This window comes from Rhinolophus hipposideros, assembly GCF_964194185.1.
Source record: "Rhinolophus hipposideros genome assembly, chromosome: 3".
NCBI classification, from domain to species: domain Eukaryota; kingdom Metazoa; phylum Chordata; class Mammalia; order Chiroptera; family Rhinolophidae; genus Rhinolophus; species Rhinolophus hipposideros.
The window spans coordinates 45,913,251-45,930,484 of record NC_138049.1 but is presented as its reverse complement, the minus strand read 5'-3'; the positions used below and the strand labels follow the sequence as shown (position 1 = coordinate 45,930,484).

At 42.4% G+C, this 17,234-nt stretch overlaps 1 protein-coding gene across 3 annotated transcripts in view; it reads right to left on the bottom strand.

Annotated features, from left to right (window-relative positions):
• The window catches only part of METTL24 (methyltransferase like 24), a gene marked incomplete at its 5' end in the record, with an annotated part of 90,045 nt that extends 73,291 nt beyond the window's left edge, over positions 1-16,754 (bottom strand). Inside the window, 2 exons of one of the 3 annotated variants that reach the window (XM_081044571.1) lie at positions 14,078-14,172; positions 16,437-16,500. Coding sequence is in view for 1 of the 3 variants with exons in the window: in XM_081044570.1 (XP_080900696.1) it covers positions 16,437-16,754 (318 nt within the window). Of the gene's footprint in view, positions 1-14,077; positions 14,173-16,436 lie in introns of all 3 variants that reach the window. The other 2 variants (XM_081044570.1, XM_081044572.1) reach the window with 2 other exon arrangements.
• Positions 16,755-17,234: the final 480 nt, after the last annotated feature.

Genomic DNA, 17,234 nt, shown 5'->3' with positions numbered 1-17,234 from the left:
AAGTACTCTTAACCTGTCTCTATAAAACCAAATTGTCAGATTAACTGACCCTCAGCATTTTCTCTACCTGCCCACTCCCGCTGCTACAAGACTAGTAGTATTTCTACCAGGAGTCATTTGGTTTGTTCCCAAACCAGTTTATATCAGTTGTAGAAGTTATAGTCATTATGTAATTTAATTAAAATTTGGGTAAACCAGTGAAATCTATGCACAGAAAGCAAACAGGTTCTCTTTTCTATAAAAGTTACGCCAGTTAAAAGCTAGGTGCTATTTTTAAATACTGTTGTGTTAGGTATCCATGAAGTAACTGTAAAAGAGAATAACAAAATCGCTAAAATGTAGAGGTGTTCTGCACTCGTGTTGCTTCACAAGTGTCACATTCTTGCTCCACTTTGAAGGAACGGAATCTGGAAATGGTGGGTGACGCAGTTCAGACGGGTTTTTGCTAGAAAGACCAGAACTCCAGCCAGGGGCCATACTCCCAACAAAAGATTGGGAAATGAATGTACAGGTATATGTTTTAAGTTAAAATAGACAGTGCATATACTTTTTGTGACTTGCTACTTTAACCACCTTTATATAATGGACCAATTACTGTAAATCGGTGACGTTGAATATGATGCTTCTACTCAACTTGTTAATTACGTGGTTATAGAGATTCCACAAGTTTATAGACAGAGACAGCGCAACGTTATTAATCAGCTTATATGATAGACTAATGACAGTGCATCGCTGGAGAAATGTAAACATAAAGTAGGACCATGGCCAAAGTGGAAGACTGGAAGAGATGACCCATAACTTCCTTTATGTTTATTTTCTCAAGAAGCTATGAATCTTTCCACCTTTACAGTTTTGTTTTTGTTGTTTTTTTTTAGCATTCAGCATTTTTATAGCATAGAAGAAGAATGTCTTTACAAACGGAAATAACATAAAAACCAATAGCGGAAAGGAACCATTGGCTTCTATTCTGAAAACAAAACACGGCTCTTCTTGAAGGTATAGCGTAAGGAGCCCAAGGAGAGCAGAATTGGCCATGAGCAGAATTCACATCTCAGCACCAGGCCGGGCCAGGGGTGGCCCCAACACTACAGGCCATCGCCAGGACTTTGGTTTCCACCGCCTGAGGGCTCAGCCCCGCCAGGCTAACAGTGAGGTGATTCTAGAAGAGAAAAGCCCATGATACTGAGGCAGCCCTCCCTGAAAGGTGAACACTGGTGTTGGAAGTATCTACCCCAAATATAGGAATCGACCATCCCAATCATAACTGATATGTCTTAACCCCGCACTCATGCCTCCCTGGGAGAGGGAGTGGTCCTTCACAGGACGCCTGAGATAGGTGAGGCTGAGGCATCTGCACTCTGCAAACTCCTCTGAGTTGAGTGATTCTGATTCACTCTTGGATTAAGAATTTGGGGCTTCATGAGGTCCATGAACTTCCTGAAATCAACTGCAAATGAATGCATATGCAAACATGTTCAGGATTCTGGAACGCTGGAGTCCTTGGTCTCCATCAAATTGTTTTCATCAAATTTTTGTGACACGAAAAATGTGAAGAATCACTGTTCTGAAATCAATTCAAGTTTCCATTGCCCTGGTTGCCGACACAGCTGAGAGGAAATTTGAGAAGAAGCTGGACATAAGCAATCCCTGTACAGAGCCTTCCTGTTGTATTTCTCTCTTTCGCACTCTAATTTTTTTTTTCCTCCTGAACTCCAATCTGTTCCTATTTCTTCACTTCTATTTTTAAATTGAACAATTTTGGTTCCCAAATAACTATAATATAAGAACTCCTTGGATAAAAGACACTGAAAATTAAATTTCCAATTTCGCTTACCCCAGTTCTCCCATTCCTGTATGGTTTTGTTATTAAAACATTAAAAAAAAAAACCTTAAGAGCACTTTTGATCTGGTTTTCCTATTAAGTTAACGACTTGACCAAATGTAGATGCCTTTATTTTAAATACCATCATCCTGGCTTGCCTATATTTTTAAAACAACAAATTTTGCATAGATATTCTTTCTGTTTTCCTGTTCCTAAACACATCACCATCATAACGAAGGACACAATGTTGTATGCGTTAAATAGGCTCTAATCTGTGCTGGCGGTTTGGTTTCATAAATACCAACATGCTTTGTCCAGGGGTAAGGCCCAGGCAATCCGAGTTTCCAAAACAGGTCTCTGTATCCAGGGCACCCAAATAAATTCAAGCACTTCAGTTTCAAAACTGATGTAGCTGTCTGCTCCTGATCAAGGTTAATGTCCTCTAAGTGCACATTAGTTAAATATGCCTTTTTTTGTACTATTCCTGTACAAAATGAATATTCACTATTCAAAAGAACATTCCCTATCATAATTATACAATCAATTCAAATTTGTGCTTAAGCAGTGTAAGTCATGTTTGAAATTCCAACCTGACAAAATAACTAAAATGAAGGTTTAAAATATATTAGTTGACTTGGAAAATGTCTAAGATGCATTCATATCAAACCTAACAGTTAGAGTAATCAACACATTTTGCTGAGATCCAGATTTCAGAATGGAGGCAGCCAGAGTCTAGAGTAGAAAGAACACTAGATCTGACCTCAGGTGACCCGGGTTATAATCTCTATTTACTTTGAACCAGTTATTTCACAGATTCCCTTTGGGTGGAATGGAAAAAACACCAGTCTCACTCATAAGGCTCTTATGAGAACCACTTGGGATAACAACAGAGCAAGCCTTTGTAAGCGGGAAAGAGTTGTATAAAAGCAAGTTACTGGTATAACTACTGTTTGTTTTAACACAAATGCCCTCCAAAATATACAGGATGCTCCCTGCACACGTCCTTACAAATGAGGTGACAAGGTCATGTGAGTGAGAATGAAGGCAAGAAAGAAGCACCAAGGCAGCTGATGTCCTAAGCAGAAGAACTCACTTAGGTAAAAGGTGCAATCGATGACAAGTGCTTGGCCACATCTTTGGACACACCCCTGGTGTTCTGGGCCCGCGCATTTTGCGAAAAGCTGATGCACTAGGAGGCGAGGAAGCTCGCGCGATGGCAGCCTAAGGTTCTCCCTCATCTGCCAAACGCTAAGCTCCTGGGTTCCTAATGGATGGCTGCCTCTGTCAGACCCTGCAATGCATCTGCCAGGCCTGAGAAGCTGTGGGAGAGGGAGCACCATGCAGTTTACCAGGTGAACCATTCCTGAGGGGCCAAGCCAGGTGCTGCGGAGAGAAGCAAACACATGGACTCCACATTTCTGCCGAACGCACCCACGCCCATCAGTGAGCACCATCAGGCTGGGGGCCCAGGGCCCTCTCACCATTAATTTGTCTTGATCTGAACAGAGCAAAGCATGTATTTTCACAACTGCCATTCAGTCCATGGACTTCTGGGAATGTTTTTAAGCAAGATATAATTCACATACCATAAAATTTACCATTTCAAACCACTGAGTGGCTTTTAATATATACACAGATTGTGCAACTATCACAGCTGTCTGATTCCAGAATATTTTCACCATCTCAGAAAAAAAAAATCATTCCCTTTAGCAGTCGTTCCGCATCCCCTGCCCTCCTACCAGCCCTTGGCAACCACTAATCCACTTCTTGTCTCTATAGATTTGCCTGTTCTGAATATTTCATTAAAAGAAAGTGATGCAATATGTGGGCTTTACGACTGTTTTCTTTCGTGTAGCATAACTTCAAGGTTCACCCATGTTATAGTGTGTACAGGACTTCATTCCTTTTTATGGCTGAATAATATTTCATCATATGGTTATACTATACTTTGTGTATCCATTCATCAGTTGACAGACATTCAGGTTGTTTCTAATTTCTAGCTATTATGAATAACGTTGCTGTAACTACTTGTGTACAAGTTTTATGTGAACATATACGTTCAATTCTCTGAAGCATATACCTACAAGTACAATTGCTGGGTCATTTCCGGGCACTCTTAAACCTAATGTTCATATTAGCACCTTCTGTGGGAATTCACTTCTGTGGCAAACAGAAGGAAATACAGTTCACCAGGAACCCCAAAAGTCAAAGGAGGAGACATGTATGAAGGGAAAAACAAGCTTCTGCATGAAGCAATATTTTGGTGCTCCCAAAATACCACTAATCATCTCTTTGCCCTGTACCATAACACAGCAAAAAAAACATACCTGGGATGATGGGACTAGCACGAACCTAAGAGAGCACAAGCTTCCTAATAATAAGAAGACATGTAATGAGTGTTTCTTACATCCTGTGCTGAGCACAGTACGTGAATGGTCTAACGACCAAGAGGATGGGGGAAACGTGATTTTTGAAAACAAACACTGATTGCAGCTAATTGTACCTTCCTACCAGAGTGAGATAATTCATCTCTAGGCCAGGCCTGAAAGGAGAGAAGAAAACAGAGGATGCTAAATTGCCTGAGTAAGAAAATGACACGTTATGTGGAATTTATTTGCTGGAGGCTCAAGAGAATAGCGTGGGCCGTAAAGGTTTGAAGGCTGGAACATGGAAGAAAGAGATAGGCGTGTAGATAAGGGAAGGCAAGCTCAACGGGGCGAGAGTCTAAGGAAAAAACACAGCCAGCAGAAATCCTCAATGGCCAAGAACACTTCCAATAATCCATTTTCAGTTGATTTCTGTTTTGAACTGTGTTACTATCGCCCTCTGTTACCTTGAAATCTTCATGAAGGCCTGTGTTGGCATCACGCTGGGGAATAAAAGAAGTGGGGCGTGCAGAGCAGGGAGGAGAAAGCGGTGGCCAGAGGTTAAGACGCTGACCTAGAAGCAGGAACTCAGAGACTGATCAGAAATACCAGCCTTCCAAATTATCAGAATATTGAGGGGGGGGAAAGGTACCAGATCTCTCAAAGCACATGGCTCAAGCCATTTTAAGTATTAAGGGAAAGAGGCCCTAGAAGCTGGAAAAGATGAGGTCATCTGACTATCATATATAATCTGTCCAACAACCCTACATTTGTGTTAGAAAAGCTGAGTAACCAGCAGTAGGAAACAAACAGCAACATGTGAACCACGTTAATGTTCCCTATGTGGCAAAGGGCTCATCACAAAGACCTTGAAAGCTTTATAATGACATTCCCATGAATGGTTAAAAAGTACCAAAACATTTTCTCCGTGTCCCCATTGGAAGTCCAGGACCATTCTTTCTCAGGCTGCAGATGGAAAACCCTAGCATGAGAATCTCATGGACTTGATTGGTCCACTGCAGGGCAGTGGTCACCCCACCGTAACAGTCACAGTTAGGGGACCCTGAGGCCACGCCAGAGCAGGGGTTAGCTCTTTCTGTAAAAGCCAGACAATAAACATTTTTGACTTTGTAAGCCAAGAGGCAAAATCAAAGATTTTAAGTAGGAATTTATATAAGAGAGAAGACAAATTTAGTGATGAAATTCAAAATACATGAATAATTGCACACAATTTTTTGTAATATACACCTAGTAATGAAAAGAATGGAATTTTTTTTTAATAGCATTTTGTTTCCTTGGGGTTCAAAGTTAGTGATTCCTAACATCAAATCAACTGCAAATGTTCATCTGTGAAAACCATTCTCAGACCATGGGCCACACAAAAACAGGTGTGGCTTTAGATCTCTGTGGTGTGGCCCTGTTGTCTGAAGCAAAGACAACGCTGGGTGCTCTGTTCCAACAATCTGTAATAATATCCTGATTCAGAAATTAGAGACCTGGAGAGGACTTTGGAATAGCTCTCAAAAGATTCAGCTGTATCTTAAACACATCGGTCTAGTATCCCTTTGATTGAAATAACCATTCTTTCAGCCAATATTTAATAAGTACCTACTATATGCTGGTCCTATGATAGCCACTGGGGATATAGTGGTGATCAGGACAGATGAGCTCCCTACTTTAATAGGGGATGAGACTACAAATAAGAATTAAAGAAATAAAAAAAGTCAGAGTGGGAATGCCATAGAGAAAATAAGAGAAGATATTAGAGCAACTAGGAGAGGGAGCTACTTTACATGAAGTAGTTTAGTAAGGAGTTCTTTCTTCTCAACATTCTTATTAATCCTTGTTTTAGCAGACATTTTCTATTTTTTCTAATATGATGGGGTGGGGGGTGAAATAGAATCCCATTGTGCTTTGATTTGCTTTCTCTGCTTATTTGTAGGATTTGTCATCTGTGAACTAATGCTCTCTCTTTCAGTAGACAGATGAGATAGATAGGTAGATAGATAGATAGATAGATAGATAGATAGATAGATAGATAGATAGATGATAGATAGATAGATAGATAGATAGATAGATAGATAGATAGATAGATGATGGATAGATAGAAAATAGAAATAAAAGAAAGGAAGAAGGGAGAAAGAAAGGGAGGGAGGGAGGGAGGAAGGGAAAAGACAGTACTTCAGGTTTCCTCTTTTGTTAATTCCTGGTTAATTCCCTGTTTGATTTTCTGTTTAGTTGTCTTTTTCTAACTGTTTTGTTGGTGTTCTTTTAAGTTTTTGGATATTAATCCTTTATTGGTGATATGCATTGCAAATATCCTCTCCCAGTCTATGACTTGTACTTTAATTTTGTGGGTCCTTTTGTTTACAAGATTTTAACTTTTAGCTGGCAAATAATTGTTAGAATTGGTTGTTAGCTGCCAGTCTTGGTGGGAAAATTGAAAAAATAGAACAAGACAAACAAATAAAGAAACAAAAACTCATAGACACAGACAATAGTTTAGTGGTTACCAGAGGGTAAGGGGGGAGGAGGTGACAGATGAGGGTAAGGGGGATCAAATATATGGTGATGGAGAAAGAACTGACTCTGGGTGGTGAACATACAATGTGATATATAGATGATGTAATACAGAATTGTACACCTGAATTCTATGTAACTTCCCTAACAATTGTCACCCCAATAAACTTTAATTAAAAAAGAAAAAATCATGGATTTTGAGTTTAAACCTTCATTCCATTCCTTACAGCTATGTCTTGCCCAAATGCATTAATGTCTCTGAGCCCTCACTTCCTTGTCTGCAAAACGAAGATAATTTCCTACCTCACAGATTTGTTGGGAGAATTAAATAAAAGAATATATGCAACTCCCCTAGCACAGTGCCCACCTCCCACCTCACTCTTAACTTTCAGTCTTCTTGAAAGCCCTATAGTCCCCATAATTCCATGTGCAGGGTCAGTACTTACATTTTGTGTATTGTGTTGCTTAAATTGAGCTTATCTTTAAAATGCATATAAAGTACCAAGTACAATAATATGTACTGAATTGACTAAAATGGGGAAGACAGGACCAGAAAAAGTTTCACAACTAGCTCCTGAGCTCCTGAATTACTCCACTGGCCTCCTCTAAACTAAAGAAGTAACAGAATTGTAGACTATTAGTAGGAGATTTGTAAATATTCTTTTGAGTGAAAGATATATTTCAAAAGCTTAGAAACACATTTATACACTTAACCCTGACACAGACCAAAATTATTTAATAGCATAGTGTAAAAGATATTTGGAATTAGTTTTGAAGGGAAAAAAAAATCACAAACCAATGTGAACAGGTAAGCCTCAACCATTTTATAACAAATGAGTTATGTGGGGAGTAAATGTATAATAAAAACGCTAACAAAAATTTACTAGTTACTGCTAGCTTTCATTTAAGATTTTAGAAATATATATTCCAGTTCATCTGATGGTGGAGCATGTCAGAAATTTCAAGATAATAAGAGAAATATTAAAAATTCCAATAAATATTGGGCTTTATACCCCACAGACACACGTCTATACGTTTTGCTGCCCAGGAGCCTGTGTACCAGCCAGCAACACAGGGTTGAACAAAGATGATCTCCATTTACTGAATTATTCTCACTGGCCAGGTATTTTCACCTCCATGCTCTCATTTAATCTTCCCAACAGCCCTGTGAGCTAAGTGCCACGACTTTTTTATAAAGGAGGAAACTAAAGTTCAGAGAGGGTAAGCCACTCACTTGTCCACATCCAGTAAGCAGGGGAGCAGAATTTAAACTTCTGACCTCAAGTGTAAAAATATGAGCCCATTTTATAACTGAGGCTGCATCAAAATGATATATTTTCATGACATTTGCAAATCCATGTAAACAGGTCTCCAAGGATCTCATATGGTACTTTCCCTGGCTTCTCTCATATTTCACCCCCAAACCTGCTGAATGAAGAGGCCTCCTTCTACCTATGATCTAATCACTCTGTACTCAATGAGCACGGATTTGATTAATTAGCCTTTTTCAGCGATTTGTTCTGCTTCACTCAAAGTAGATGAAAAATAAGCTAAACATTCTTGCTGTCATATTGTACACAATAGCAAATGCTACACAAACGTTGTCTCTGATTTGTGGCCACATTCAGAAAATACATCTGGAAGTCTTTCAACTTGCTCCAACTGAAAATGAGTAAGTGGTCACCGTGAAAATGGACTTAAACGTGGAGTTTGATTCATCTCACCAGAGGCTTTCAACTCATTTATAGTCATGGCTTTATTTATTCAAATAACTTCTCCTGGAGAAGAAAAAAGACCATCATCCCATCACTGCTCTGTGCAAAGAATCTAACATAAACAATGTCAACGAGAGAGAATCATTGCATTTAACAAGCTCCAGGTCATGCCACAGCACTGTTTATAAGATATAAATCGAGTCTTGTTTTATTTCACCATTCTGCTCAAGTCATACGTCTGCTTCATTTTAAATCCAGGCCTCTGCAAAAGCTTCCTACGATTTATTTAATACTGTCGAATATGCACATTCAGCGAGGCATTCAGAATGGCAGGCATGAAAGATGACTTAGATGATGGCCATTTAGGTCTGGATGATGAAAGGATACTGTAGTGTCCGTAAGTACTGCTCACCAAGCACTCCCAGCTCTCAGACTTCTGAGCACATGGCAGACCTCTGTCCTACACGGGGTAGGGCCTAACAACAGCTCTCACCATTGGATTGTGAACAGGAGTGCTATGTGTGGCTTCCAGCCAGAGCATTTGGTAATACCATGCATCATCCCTCAGAGCCCTCACCCTCTGCCAAGGTGACAAGCATATTCCAGATGGCGGCTGCACTACCAGCCTGGAGTCCAGAGAGAGAGGAAGACGACAGCACAGAGCAGCACCCCACCCCCAACAACGAGCAATGGATACATAGCATGAGCAAGAAATAAACCTTTCTGAGGATGAGCCCTGAGATTTGAGGGTTGTTTGTGATCACAACATAAACTGGCTCCTCCTGCCCTATACCCCAGACAAATGGTGCCATGAAAAGGGGCTTGGTGTCTCTAGTGATAAGTTAGCAGATTTGTGTAATTTAGTATCTGGTACTAAATGTTATTATCTTGTCAGGGAAAGGGCCCTCGGTCCATAGTTCACCTGGTTCCCAATCATCATGTTCCAAAATCTGAATTAAATAGACCAAGCAAAATTGAGGAGGGAAAGTTACAGTGGTAACCTTCCGAACTGTCAGTTCTAACTTATTGGTCTGTCCAAGTTCTTAGTTGTGAACAACAGAAACCACTCTGGCTAGTTAAGCAGAAAAAGAAATGGATTAAAGATTGATTTGTTTACAGAACCCAGTGCGCCAGTGGAGACGGCACTCCCCGACTGCTGGGCACAGACACCAAGCTCATTTCACCACCAGGGCAACTCAGTGCCTCCTCTTTGGACCTCGGCCACCACGCTGAGGCACAATATCCGCGTGGCACTTGAATTTCTAAGGTATAACCTGAACGCTCATATAGGTTTTTCTGAATAGTGAGGCCCAGGTTCCATTGAATGCACTTTAGGTGCAAGAAAAAATTGGAAAATAAGTTTTTGGCTTTTCTTAGTAAGGTGGAAAATTCCTCAAACATATGAAGGAAATGCAAAGGTGTGATCAAAAAGTGTGATAAATCCCCACTCCATCTGTGGTAATGGGCACTCCAGATAACGAAGGTCGTCAATGCTCATGTCTATCCACAACCAAGTTCCCAGGGCCTTCCTCATTGCTATAGCTCTTCCTTCAGTTCTACCTGAGGACCCTTCCAGAGAATCCCTGTTTTCACTAGTTTCAGTTGGGTTCTTTCATTTGCAACCCAGTGAGTTCTGATACAGAAGTAAACATAGGTTAAAGAATCCCAAACCAGCCAACTGCAAATAGGGCTGTAAATATTCAGATGCTCTGAAGAATTTTTCAGATCTTTTTGGGCAAAGTAACTCTCTGCATTGACAGGGGAAAACATCAAAACACGTAAGATTCTAACTTTGGTTAGAGAACTCTAGTTGGGATCATGGGCATCATACTGATTATATTTACTTTCTCTACAAAAAGTACTCACAAATAACTTCTCCTAAGCAAAATAAGAAAGAAAAAAAAAAGAAAGAAAATATTCATAAAACCTGTGTGCATATACCCAACTGAATAAAAACATCAGAAGTATGAACAAAGTGCCAACTTATTGCCAAATGCTACTTGGCATTGTGAACAGGTTGTGCTGTGTGTGGCTTCCGGCCAAGGCATTTGGTAACGCCATGCAAATTATCTATAAGAATACATCTGGGTAGAGAAATAGTTAACTAATCAATACACACAGGCACACAGACGCATAGAGGCTAGGCTGCAGGGTTATTAAAAACAAAACAAAAAACTATACTCTCTTTCTAGGTGCTCAGGTCCAAGATAACTCATCTTTCTTTACTAGGAATGATTTAAAAAGACCCTCTGCTTCTATGCATATGGTATTTATGTGTCATGCTGCCACTGAGCATAGTAGCATTGACCTTGCTTGTCACTTTTTAGGAAAAACAATTGTTAATTTTGACATCTGGTTCAGGGGTTCCAACTTCAAATGCCTTCAGAGATCAAACACATAATGTAAATGGAGAGGGTGCTGAGCTGGGCTCCCCTGGACACCATACGCCCCTTCTGAAGATATTTATGTTCAAATACTTAAAACACTGTGTGGCTCAAACAAAATTCTTCATAGGCCAAGTTTACTTCCTGTGCCATCAACTAACAACCCAGGTTTCTATTAGTTTAAATTACATATGGCCCTCGACTGTAAGGATCATAAAAACTCAATTTTGTTTCTATAATTTGAGCAAGATAAAAATGCTTCTTAGACAGCAAATTTTCCCATCCTCTTTTAGCAGAAAATTCCTTCAGCTGTTTATGAGACCAATGTGAGGTATCTAGAGAACTCAAGGGCTTCTTTTTAAAAAGCGGAGGAAATTGATATGAATGGAACCACTTAAAATGGAGTTGGAGCCGCCATCCCAGAGAAAAGGCCTTGCACGTCTTGCTCCTTGAAATTCTGGAATGTTTGACTTGGGCAAAATAACCTTTCGACTGGGTCAAGCCTACAACGTCTCACAAACAACTGTTTGTAAAGCTAACAAGAACTGATGATTATGGACACTTTTTAGAATCAGTAACCAGCTAAAGAGCAACTTAACTTGCTAATAATACCAATAGCAATTCCTTTCTTCCATAATTATTTCCTTTCCTTTTCTCATAAAAACCCCTTGCCTTCACCCCATAATCAGAACACTGTTTGAGTTTCTGCCTGAATCTGTTTCCCAAATAGCTATTTATTTGATCTCAAATAAACACTTGTTGCCTCTCGCTTTGGATTTTATTTTTAGGCTAACAAAGCTTATCACAGCTGGTAGATTCCTGCCTTAGTGTGTGCCTCGTGGTAAATGAAGCAGGCTCCTGTTACTTTTTATGAATCACAGAATTAAGAGCCAAACTCCTTATAAGTACAAGGACTCCAAAGGTATCGTCGCACAGATGGAAAAACTCAAATGCCTACCACCCTTGACAGTCTGAAGTCTAACAACACGGCTCTGATTCTCTTCACAGACTAAAAAGGAAATCCAATTCAAGAAAACTGATAAGGTTTTCTTTTCCTGGGAGAAAATGGACTGAACAAATTGCTCTCAAAAACCTGAAAGCTTCACCACCAATTGTTGACAAACAATGGAGCCTCCATTAGCTGTTCCTAGGCCTACAGAAGGTTCTCTGAGGAACTGCAGGCTTTGGAAGGAGTGCAGAGGCTTGTTCCCCATGTAAGGCACATCAAAGTTTTAATCAAAACCTGCCTTTCTCTGTGAAACTAAGCAACTGCTATTTCACACCCACACATTGCTGGAGAGCATTCAATTACCCTCCACGACTTTGTTTAAAATGAAAATGCTTTGCCTCCTGAGGACAGTGTCAGAGGATTGATTAATGTTGTCCCCTGAAGGACAGAAGTGCACGTACATGGCAAAACCCTAAGTACTATAAACTACTGCTGGGCTCTATTTTGTAAGCAATTCAAACCTCCCTTCAAGTATTTTGCAAAGAATGAGGACTTTTTAAGGCAGATGGATAGGTGCGTATCAAGGGGCGTACTATGCCATTTTTCCTCTTTCTTCCGGATGATAATCACAGAATTAGAAAACTAAGAGGAAGATGAGAAGTGATGAAGAAAGGCCAAATTTTGCCATATGGTTTTACAGGAGAAGAGGAAACGGCTTTTATTTTTTCTTTCTAACACACTGTTCCAAAGGATCTGTGACTAACAAACCAAGCCAGCACGTTGCTGGGTGCTGTGGCTCTGTGACTCAGAAGTCACTTTGCTATCCAACATATTAAATGTCAAGGAAAATATCTCTGATAAGAGAGAAGAAAGTTCCTCAGGAAGCTGGGCTCCTGCATGAGTGCCTCTCCTGTGCAAATGAGTCATATACTATTTTGCTGCTGTCTTTTAGGTGGATTGCCAACCTGTAAGAGAAACATCTACCCAAGACTGCATAAAGGAGAATGAATCATGGAGACTGTACCTTCGTCCACTGTACATGCCCCCCAAAAGAACTCGACCCATGTAATCATAGTAAATGTCTGTTTAAGAAATAGAAAAACAAAGTAACACACACAGAAAACAGGGAAAAGGGGAAGAAAAGAATTACAGTGATATTTTGACGCACGTGCAGTATGCAAAATTAGAAGACTGAGCGCTGACAGAATGCCTACATCCTCTGTAACACACAAAAATGTCTGGGTTCCAGGCTAGTCTTCATAAAAGGGGGTAGTATTTATCTATCATGTATCATTTGCCCTCATTTCAGAATGCTCTAAGATTAGAACCCCTACTGTGAAAGAGGATTTGATGTTTAGAGCTAGTTCTCATATGGTGAAAGAAGGGATGAAGAAAGAGGAAAGAATTATGGGGACTAAATTTCACTTCTCTTTTTATAACAGATTATTTTCTTTAAGAGAAGCATAAGCTATGATTCAAGTGGCAATATAATTGCTGAATTTTTGTGCCTCTAACACCTGCAAAGGAAGTATGTTGACAGGAAACACTCGGCAACCCAATTATTTCATGCAGGTTTTCATCCATCCAAAAAGCCATCCTCAAAATAGAATGGAACTTTTGCTCCTACACCAATGTGGTAGGTACCTATAGCAAGGTAATGAAGAACCTAAATAACATTGTCTATCATTATTCTCAACAAACAAAAGTTAAATAAAATAAGATCCAAGGAGTTTAACACATAACTTCCAAACTTTAATTACATCAATTATTTAATCGTTCATCCAGTTTATATTTCAGCACATCTTGATAGGAGGCTAAAAAGGAACAAGATTTGTCCCCCCCAGGGAGATAAGGGATATTGAGCTCAGTGCTCAGAAGTGGGAGAACAGATCAGATAACTGGTCTTTCCAGTTTTGAAGAACATTTTGATTCAACGGAAAAAAATTCAAGATTCCCACTATCTAGGCATTTGGTCAAGTTAGAATGTATACCCTGAAAATAAGTAAATAAATAACTAAATAGCAAGGGAGAAGGAAATCTGGGGAAAACTTTTCCTTAGGAAGCTAAACCTTAAACAATATTTTAAAAAATAGCAGTAAACTCACTTCTTTCTTATATATTTTTAACCAAAGACATTTAGTTACACATAATAGGTTGAAATAGTTAGATTCTTCTATTTTTTACATACTGATGTCTCAGGAATAAGCATTGACTAGGGGTCACTTTGGAAAACACAATCCTTTCCATTGAGAACAACCCTGGAGACAAAACGTTCAATTTGAAATGGATTACCAGGTCGCAATGTGTATAAAGCCACTCACAGTCCAAAATGCATTTCTGTTGTCATCATAAATTGGGGGAAGATCAGCATGGAAGTAGGATTGATATGGGAAGGTTTCCAGGCAATATCTTTGACCTGAATGTTCAAAGATGGAAAGAGCATGAATCAAAGGAGGATAGAGCCTTGCAGATGAAAAAAATCAGCATAAGCCAAAGCAAGGGAAACAGTTTAAAACAAATTACATTCAGGGAATGGCTGAGGCTGAAGACTTGGGACAGATTAGTGAAAATTAAAGCTACCATTACGGAGTGCTTACAGCACACCAGAATCTATGCAAAAATCTCCTTTTGTTTTTTTCTAATTTAATTTTAATAAAACTGAGCCCCCGGGCTCAGACCCAGACCTCTAGTCTCTACTGGGCACCCTCACTCCTTAGGAGCTCATGGCTTTAGTGCCACTGCACACTGATGACTCCCACTTCTCCACCTTAAGCCGGGACATTTCCTGCAATTCCAGGCTCAGACGTCCAACTGCCTGTTTTTGACAAGTTTGCCTGGATGTCTAAAGGATATCTTGAACCCTACATGTTTAAAACCAAATTTCTGATTTCCATCCATTCCCCCCAAAACAAAAAACTGAAAAACAACAACAACAAAGTACTCTGCCCTCATCTACCTTCAGAATATATTCAGAATCCACTTCTCACAACTCCACTCCCACCGCTGGCTCTGAGCTACCGCCATCTCCAGCCTGATTCACTGCAACCTCCCAAAGGTGGTCGGTCGATGTGAGCTTGCCCTCCAGTGACCCTCTGAGTCTGTGCATTCCAAACTTTTCCCTATGCGGGACAGACTCTAGTGACAGACACTGTTGTCTGACGTGGCGACTAAGTGATTCTTGGACAGGTGACAACAGAAACAATGGAGGCTGAGAGCAGCGGTGAAAGGAAAAGTGCAGGATGGGGCTGAGGGTATCAAGGATGGGACATTTGAGGACATCCAAGGGGACAAGAAAATCTGAACTTTTAAGAAATATCAAGTCTTAGGTCAAATGTCCCCCCTCGTTAGCCCTTCTTGACTCCGGGGCAGCGTTCAAGACCTTAATGACCGTACTGGTCACACGACTGGAGGTCTGTGCTGAGCGCCTCCCCCTTTAGGCTCTGAACTCATTTTGTGCCCCCAGCACTTGAGGCAGCATCTGGGACCTGGTGAGCCCTTGGCGACGTGTGTTGGATGCATAGCAATGTATCGTGGAAGGTGCATTAGGAGCCCGGAGAAGGAAGTGGCTGCGTTCTTCTGGATGAGCGCAAATTAAGAGTTTACATAGGAATTGAGGTTCTGGAGATAGAAAAAAGTATTTGCGTTTATCGAGGTAGATAATAACACTGATGGCCTCGACGGGGACATCAGTGGTGTGAAAAGGAGGTGGGGAAAGGAAAGCAGTGGAAGAAATAATTGGGGGAGGGAGAGGAATGTGGAAAAGTACGTTACCACTAGGAAGCTAAAGAATGCAGCAGAGTCAAAGGAAGCATACTTGTCTCTCCCCAAGAGGAGGGGTGGTGGGGAAGGCGGGGAGGGATGTTTAAAAAAAAAAAGAAAGAAAAGAGGAAAAGCCAGGCAACAAAGAAGTTGCCCCAGAGGATGTGGTTGGGATTGGTGTGTAAGGACCAGGCAAGCTCATACCTGTAGTTCTTAATCTTTTAAGATTAAGTACCAAGTCAATTACTGAGCTCCAAAAGGATGGTTGGAGGCCAGAGGCTTCACAATGAGAGGTTAAAACTGGACTACCTAGTGAGACGTGAGCCAAGAAATTAAGGAGGTAGGAAGAGCAATACTGTCAAGTGTAAGACAACCCCAGGTTATTATTTCAGTCTTCCAGGTTTCAATTAACTCCCCATTAAGTGGCGCCAGGTACCCTGCCTCTGCGGTGGAACTCAAGGGAAATCCGGCTGGAAAGTGGACGTTCATCACCGCGATGAGGGTGGTGGCAAAGCCATTCACAGTGGATACCCACCCAGCTTTGTCCAGGCCTCGAGGAGAAAAACTGAGAAAAGCACAGACTGTAACTAAAACTACAACTTCTTTCTCTTTTCTTTCCATGCCCATCACCCATACTCTCTCCCCACTAAAACGTAGTCCCGGTGAGAACCGGGGGCTGGGCACACAGTGGACCCTCAGCAAGTAGTGGTTGAATAGTGAATGAACTCTCCTCAGCCCCACTTCATGACGTCTGGGCATTGAAGGATGCCCCCAGTGGCGTCGCCCAAGAGAGCGCAGAATTAAGACTTTTTGGAAGGTTCTAGTGGGGCAGCTGGCTACACGGGGAGCGGAGGGCTCCGCGGCGCGGCGAGGGTGGGAGATTCGGGTCCACGTCCCAACACTGCACCCTTTGCAACTGACCTTCTGGCGGGGCCGCCCGCGCGGGGCACAGCAGCCCGGCTCCGGCGTCCCGCTCCCGCCTCCCCGGGGCGGAGCTCGGCGCCCGCTGCGCACGTAGGTCACCTGCCTCCTGCTGGCGCCGCGCTGCGGGCCGGGCGCGGGCGGCAGGTGCGGGGCGGGAGGCCCGGGGGCTGGGCGCGGCGGGGCGCTGCGGGCCGGGGGCGGAGGCCCGGCGCGCCGCAGCTCCGCGCAGAGCCGCAGGCCGAGCAGCAGCGCGGCGCCCAGCAGACACCGGCGCACGGTGCTGCAGCCCCTTCCGGGCGGCCTCTCCCTCGCCATGGCCGGGGCCGCCCCGGGGGGCTGCGAGGAGGTGGCCCCGCGTTCTCGAGCTGCCAGCGATGGGAACTCCCCCGCCGGCCGGGGCGCGGGCTCGGACCCGCCTCCCTCCCTCCGGTCCAAGGAAACCTCGGCGTAACCTTATCCTGCCCGGCCGAGAGCGCCCGGCCGCTGGAAGGGGCGAGGGGCGGCGGGCCAGGCGGGGTCCGGGGAGCGCAGGCGGCGTGGCCGGCCAGGAACCCGACCCCAGCCTCGCCTCGGGGCTCCCTGAGGGGGCTCCCTTCACCCCGGCCTCCCGAGCCTGGCGGAGCTGAGAGGTACATGGCCAGAAAAGGCACATTCCTAACGGGAGGCATCTTGGGCCGCAACTTCATTTTCTAGTCTTAGCATTGTTGCAAAAACACAGGAGGAGGATAGGTGAACTGCCAGATTTCGCTACAGGAAACGGGTTCTGATTTCCAAGCGGTTTGTGCCATTAAGCAC